Genomic DNA, 7,910 nt, shown 5'->3' on the forward strand with positions numbered 1-7,910 from the left:
TCTTTAACCTATGTAATAATATCTTATTGTTGATAGGTAGCCAAAATGTATCTGCATAACTAATGAAAAATCTTTGGTTCTCACCCCTGGTAACAAGAAACCAGGCATGGTAAATCCTTTTAATTGCCAATTGTAAGTAATCTTTGACAGCTGACTAAATAGTCACCTTTGAAACAGGACAATAGACAATGTTCTTAGGAAGATCTATTGTCAGTTTATTGAATCCTTAAGCATCACTTGTGGATACTTTTTGAGTAGATGAGTATTGTGAAAATACCTTTTTAAATGCTCCCATGACATCCTTGTTTCTGAGACTGTAGATAAGAGGATTGAGCATGGGTGTGACAATGGTATAGAAGGCTGACACTACCTTGTCCTGCTCAGGAGTGTGAAAAGACTGGGGCAGAACATAAATGTAGAAGGCAGCCCCATAGAAAATGCTGACTACAGTCAAGTGGGAAGAACAAGTGGTAAAGGCTTTCTTCCGGCCTTCAGCAGAGTGCATTCGGTGGACAGTTAACAAGATGAGAGAATAGGAGGTTGAGATGATAGAGATAGGGATGAGCAACATAAGTACACAACAGATGTACATTAGGGTTTCATACAAGGATGTGTCAGCACAGGCTAGTCTGAGAACTGCAGGGATCTCACAGAAAAAATGGTTGATACTTCGGGAGCCACAGTAGGGGACATTCATGGTGATGGGGGTGAGCAGAAAGCTATCCAGGGACCCACCAAACCAGGCACCAGCAGCCAGCAGGAGACACACCCTGCGGTTCATCAGGACTGGATACCTAAGAGGGTTACAGACAGCCACATAGCGGTCATAGGCCATGAGGCCCAAGAGGAAGAACTCTGAGCCAATCATGGTCAAGTAGAGGAAGATCTGGATGCCACAACCTACAAAGGAAATGGTCTTCTCTTTAGAAACCATGTCGACCAGAAGTTTTGGGACAGTTGTACAAATGAAAAGGGTGTCCATGATGGACAGCTGACTAAGCAGGAAATACATAGGAGTATGGAGATGGGAGTCCACCTGAATCAAGAATATCATGACCAAATTTGCAGTTACAGCCACCACAAAAATAGCAAAAATAATAGCAAAGACAATCCCTGTAGCTTTATTGTTCACCAGAAGCCCCAGGAGGATAAAGTCAGAGGATAAAGTTATATTCTTCATTGACATTGCTGATGGCAGCTCCAGCAGAGCAGAAAGCCACAAAGACCAGGAAGGAAAAGGAGAGAAGACTCTTTCAGTATGGATGAAACTTATAATGGAGATGACACCTCAGAGAGTACTGATTGGGCTGAAATTTTCCAAGGCAAAATGCTAGAGAAAAATGAACAGACCAAGAGACACATCTTAAGTTAGAAACTGTAGATCTATTTCTCTTTGTTGGAGAACAACACTTTTTATATTGTATTTATGTTCATGCAACAATACATAGATTATGCTAACTGCATAAAAAAGCTGGTATTTGCTATACATGGGTTAGAGTTTAATTATATCTTTCCTATTCACTCTCTGCATTTCTGGCATCCAGAAAGTTGTCCAGTCTATGGTAGAGCTAAGTCAATACTGGTTGGGGTAAAGTCTCTTTGATTCACTGATTATTTGAATGGCCAAATGTGAGCAAAAGGAATAACTTAGGAAGTGTAGAATGTAAAGAAAAAAACAAAAACAAAAAAAACACCTTCTATGAGTCTCCTCTATTCTCATTATTTTACCTCTGACACTTTTGGTCACCAAATTTGTGAGGGTTTATTCCCCATAATAAGCAATGTCCAACTCTCCAGACAACCAGCTAGGTATCCTACAATATAATACAGTACTCATACTACCTACATAGAGATAGCTTAATATCTCACTGGTTAAGGGCTTAGTTCCACAAGACTGCTCCCCAAATCAGATACCAATTGCCAAATAGAGCTTATCACTTGGGGGATCTGAACCACTGGCTATAAACAGAAGGTTTTCATGACTCCATCCCTGGGTTCAATTAATTTTCTAGAGTGGAAAATATTTTAATTACTAAATTGACTAGTATATAACTAAGGAACAACCAGGTAGAGGAGATATATAAGTTAAGATGTTCAGGAAAAGCTCAGGAGGTTCATTGTCCTCTCTGGATGTACCATCCTCTTGGCAATTCCATATGTTCAGAAGCTCTCTGAACCCCATCCTTTTAGATTTTTATGGATGCTTGATTATTTTGGCGTGTTTGATTAAATCATTGGCCATCAGTGACTAATGAAACCTCTAGATCCTCTCCTTGGAGATCTGAAAGGTAGAGGTTTAAAAACTGCAAATCTTTAATCATGGTTAGTTTCCTGGCAACTAGCTCTGATTCTTAGGAGATTTCAATAAGTCACCTCATTAGCATAAACTCAGGTGTGGTAGGAGGGCCTTTTTATGAATAACACAAGATATCTGCATAGCTATTTCCATTTAGGAAATTCAGAGGGTTTTAGGACCTCTATGCCAGGAATATGAAAAAAAAAAAAAAACTTAGTTATGCATCACAACATCACAAAGGGTTAGGACATTGGGGCGCCTCAGTGGCTCAGTTGGTTAAGCCACTGCCTTCGGCTCAGGTCATGATCCTGGAGTCCCGGGATCGAGTCCCGCATCAGACTCCCTGCCAGCAGGGAGCCTGCTTTGCCCTCTGACCCTCCCCCCTCATGCTCTCTCTCTCTATCTCATTCTCTCTCTCAAATAAATAAATAAAAAATCTTATTAAAAAACAACAACAACAACAACAACAAAAGGTTAGGACATTTGTTTGTATTTCATAAATGAAATGTTCCAGCCATATTTAATCCAGGTTATTCTGGTAGCTTTCCTGCTATCTCCCTGCTCTTTCTTTTTTGTCTATTTTTAATCTAACCTCAGCAGAGTATAGTGATCTTAAAAATCTATATCAGAGGAGCACCTGGGTGGTTCAGTTGGTTAAGCATCTGTCTTCGGCTCAGGTCATGATCCCAGGTTCCTGGGAGTGAGCCCTGCATCAGGCTCCCTGCCCAGCAGGAAACCTGCTTCTCCCTTTCCCTCTGCCAATTCCCCTGCTTGTGTGTGCTCTCTCTCTGTTAAATAAATAAATAAAATCATTAAAAAAATCTGTATCAAAGCAGGTCAACTCCTGCTCAAAGCTCTATTATGAAACTTCATATTTCACTTCAAGGCCCACCAAATTGTAACACTTTAATCCTTTGAAATCATTTTCTGCTTCCTCCAGTGCATTTGCCCTGGTACTGTAAATCCCATATGGCTTCCCCTCTAATCCTTTGTCCCCACTCCAGGTGTGCCTCCAGTCTACAGCTTTTGTCTCTGCTGTGACCCAGGCCTGGGTTTCCCGCCCACATCTGTGACTGACACCCTCATATCATTCAGGGCTTTGCTTCAAGCCCACGGTCTCAGAGGGGCCTATTCTTATAGGTCTTGGTGACTATTGTTCTTATATTCCTTCACACCACTTAACATATATATTTATTTCATTTTGTGTTAGTCTCCTGTCACTGACAGAGTCTCAATATGAGTAAAGCAATTTGCCTATTTTGTTTACTATGTGCTTCCAGAATATAAAAGAATGCCTGGAACATGGTAAATACTTATTGAATATTTAAATAAATTATTGTTAAACATATATTGTTTACTAAAACGCAAATTGCTTTTTCTTTTTGCTCTTTAAGTGATTCATTTCTTGTAGAATGTCTTTAAAATCCACATGAATATGATCTATAAAATATAAAATTTTTTTTCAATTTTGAAAAAAATTAAATGCCAGGCCCTTGTGTTTATCTTCAAACCAAAATGAAATTCCCATAAGATTGGATTTACCCACATTTTCTAATACTTAGTTCTAGGAAACAAAAATATTTCACAAGTTTCCAGGATAAAACAACAATACTAATCTTAATCATTGAGATTTCACATATACAAATTTGAGATAATCACTGTCATTGACTTAAAATCAATATACTAATTTGGACACAGTCAGATGTCAGTATAAATTTTCAGCACACAAGGGACTCACCACTTTCTCTCCTTTCTGAATCTGCCCATGTTGTATTGGCACTTCGTTCATTGTGTCTCAATTATTGTGTAAAAGATAACTGTATCTGCAGATGTTATTATCCATCTGGAGATTGTATTGTGGGTGTTAATAACATAATTTGAACTTACCCTAGATCACACAGGCAAAAGGACAAAAATCATTGTGAATGTTTTTTCTTATCAGTAAGTTACATCTGTCTTCTATTATCAGGAAAAAAATGTGTCTTAAAACATGTTTCTATAAATTTTGTATTTTATTAAACTTAACAAAGCTATGATATATTTAAATTAGTGATAAATAAAACCAATTGTACTAAGCAGAATAATGTCCTCACCCCACTCAAGGATGCCTATGTCCTAATTCCAAGACGATGAATATGTTCCCTTATTTGGCAAAACAGATTTTGCAGATGTGATTAAGAGGAGATTATTCTGGAGGTGCCTGGTTGGCTCAGTAGGTTAAGCATTCAACTCTTGATATCGGCTCAGGTCTTGATCTCAGGGTGGTGAATTCAACCCCTGTATTGGGCTCCACACTGGGCGTGGAGTCTACTTAAAAAGAGAGAGAGAGATATTATTCTGGAATGTCCTGTTGTGCTCAATGTAAATACAAGGGTCCTTATAAGAGGGAGGCAGAGATCAGAGGAGATGTGGTATTATGAACAGAAGTCCAAATGATCCAAACACTGGCTTTGAAGATGAAGAGGACCATGATGCAAGGAATTGAGTGGTCTCTTGAATCTGAAAAATGGTAAAAAAAAAAAAAAGGTTTCTCCTCCAAGGCCTTCAGAAATGAGTACAACCGTTCTTGATTTTAGCTTATTATGACCACTTTTGACTTGTGACCTCCAGAATTGAAAGATAATAAATTTGTGTCATTTAAAGTTAGTGGTAATTTGATACAGCAGCCACACCAATAAAGAATTTTATTAGCTTTTTAACAAGTATAATTGAGGCATGTTGCTAATAACAAATTAGCCAGCACCCTTGCAGTGCTTACACTGTGCCAGTCATCTCTCCACGTGCTCTAGTGTTTTGATGTAGTCAATTTTTACAGCACCTCTATGGGGTCAGTTACTATAATTATCACTATTTTTCAGTTGAAGAAACTGAGGCACAGGGAGGGCAAGTGGCAGATCTGGGCCTGGTTCAAGAAGCAGGACTTTGTTTTTCATACTCTCCAGTTACACTCAAGTGACCCTAAATGTACAATATCCTTTTAATCATCTGTTAAATTTACAGTTGTCCAAGACAAGTCATATTAATACAAGCTGCAAAACCATAATCACATTAAAAAGGTTTTGGATTTCTGGTCAAAGTTATCAACAAAGTTACAAAGTAAGAAATGAAGTTTATTATTTCCCAAAATACAAAGTGCTCTCTAACTCCTGGGCAATCTCTAAGAATCACATGTTTGCCTATAGATGTCTGATTTCCTATTTTGACATCCACCAGAGGGTGGGGGGGAGGAAAAAAAAGAAAAAGCAAAAAAAGCCCTCACCGAATGTAACCTGGGAACGATCTTCCAAACACCAGACTCACAATTCTTACTGCTGAATATTCACTGCTGAGGGCAACTCCTTATCTCCAAGCAGACATAATAATGTCCATCCAATAGTCCTACTCCCAGTCCATCCCCAGTATAACCATCATTACATATGCAGCTCTGTAAAAATGACACTATATTTCCTTTTGAAGATCCACATTTGAAAGAAATCCTCCATAATGTGAGTCAGGGGAAAGTGGCAGAGTTAACTCCTAAATAAATGACTTATGAGGACAAGAAAATTAAAATTGAATGAAGAATAAACAACAAAAACATTTCAAAAATTACATGAAAGTGTGAACCCAAATTAACTCATTGTGGCATGTACTGAAATGTTACTAGAGAAATCTTATCGATGATTTACAAATCTAAAACCATGAGTTAAATTATCAAGTTTTTAAAACATAATTTCCTTCTTCTACTGTACATATATATATATTTTTTAGATACAGATGTTCCTAAATTGGGAGGATAATTTTTTTTAACATTTTAGGGGTCTGTGGGGCATGTGACTCTTGATCTCCGGGTCATGAGTTCAGTCCCGCATTGGGTGTGGAGCCTACTTAAAAAAAATGTAAACAAATAAAAAAAATTAAGAAAAGACTTAAAGTAAAACGCTAGCTCTGCAATCAGACCTCAAACCTGTTATGGTCGTGTCTAGCATAATACATCAGTCTCTTAAACCAAAACCTCTCTTCAGTACAGGAAGTACTTTGAGAGCTTCCCCACAGTTGATTTAGGTCATTGGTTCCATAAAAACAGACTTTTCAATATGATTATTCCTTACTTGAGTATGATTAGAGTTAGTTATTAAGTTTAATATCATTGGAAAATCAAGGTGTTCTTGGACTCTGTTTCTAACCAGGTGGAAATCTCTGGATTTTGTTGGTGAATCCATAAAAACAACTCCCACCCCTTCCTCCTATGAATATGTATGAATCACTGCACACTCTATTCTAAACGTGGCAAGGAACTGGCTGTCTCTACTGCCGTTTCATTCTCTAACTCATGTGTTGTGCAAGGCTATACAATGTGAAGTTGGTCTGACTGTGGATAGCCAGGCATTGGCTATCCAAAGTTAGATGGTTGGAACTTAAGCTTGACTCACTCTGACTTTTTCTATAATACAAGCACAAAAAATCTTCCTCAACAGGCTAGATGCTTGGAGTACTGGTTATTTTCTCTTCTGTAGTACAGGCCACAGAGTATAGAAATGAAGTTTGAGCTGCCAATCTTATTCAATTTGAACCTTTAGTTGACAGATGGGTTGTTTTGATATGAGTATCAAGAGGGGGGTGGTGCTCATAAATTGCTGATGAGAATGGGAGTGGGTATTATTTTTGTTTAAGAGAGCACCACTCTAATAACAGAACCTTAAAAATAATGTGTATAAACTTCTGCATGTAGGAAATTTTGTACAGAAATCAAGAGATAAGTAGGCAACATTTAAAAATTTTCACCTTGGTCTTGTTTGCAATAGTGGGAAAGCAAAAGAAATATAAACATCTGCAATTGGACACATAAAAAATAATTTATATTTTAATATTAGAATTCATAATAGAATTTCAAGCAACCATTGGGATGTAAGGTGGATCTATAATCATGAGCATGGTATGACAGTTTTGTTGTATTTTTTTAAATTTTATTATGTTATGTTAATCACCATACATTACATCATTAGTTTTTGATGTAGTGTTCCATGATTCATTGTTTGCATATAACACCCAGTGCTCCATTCAATATGTGCCCTCTTTAATACCCATCACCGGGCTAAACCATCCTCCCACCCCCTCCCCTCTAGAACACTCAGTTTGTTTCTCAGAGTCCATCGTCTCTCATGGTTCGTCTCCCCCTCTGATTTCCCCCACTTCATTTTATCCTTCCTACTATTTTCTTTTTTTTTTTTTGACATATAATTTATTATTTGTTTCAGAGGTACAGTGAAAAAGGTGGCACATTACAATTTCCTTATCATATATATGTATATATATCAATAATATATATGTGATAAGTAGATACATATTTATATATACATAGATAGTTTAATATACATATATACACATGCATATATGGAATTATGAAATAAATCCAAGTTTTCACTGATGGTGGAGATTCAAGTGACATCTGTTTCTTCTGGATGATATTGTTTGTCTTCCTACAAGTATAGATGATATGTGTAAAAAGAAATTACTTTAAGTCAAAGGATAAGCTTCTTATTCAAAACTTGGCAATTAACTACTGGGTATTTACCCCAAAGATACAAAAGTAGGGATCCGAAAGGGTACGTGCACCCCGATGTTTATAGCAGCA

General features: G+C 37.4%; 1 protein-coding gene across 1 annotated transcript; it reads right to left on the reverse strand.

Moving 5' to 3' along the window:
* Positions 1 to 226: 226 nt before the first annotated feature.
* LOC102743366 (olfactory receptor 2T11) lies at positions 227 to 1,682 on the reverse strand. The gene has a single exon (XM_031025019.2). The coding sequence runs from the start codon at positions 1,184 to 1,186 to the stop codon at positions 227 to 229; it is 960 nt and encodes a 319-aa protein (XP_030880879.2). The 5' UTR covers positions 1,187 to 1,682.
* Between the last annotated feature and the right edge of the window lie 6,228 nt (positions 1,683 to 7,910).

Source organism: Leptonychotes weddellii, unplaced genomic scaffold, assembly GCF_054177405.1.
Source record: "Leptonychotes weddellii isolate Sample4059 unplaced genomic scaffold, ASM5417740v2 HiC_scaffold_5289, whole genome shotgun sequence".
Taxonomy (NCBI): domain Eukaryota; kingdom Metazoa; phylum Chordata; class Mammalia; order Carnivora; family Phocidae; genus Leptonychotes; species Leptonychotes weddellii.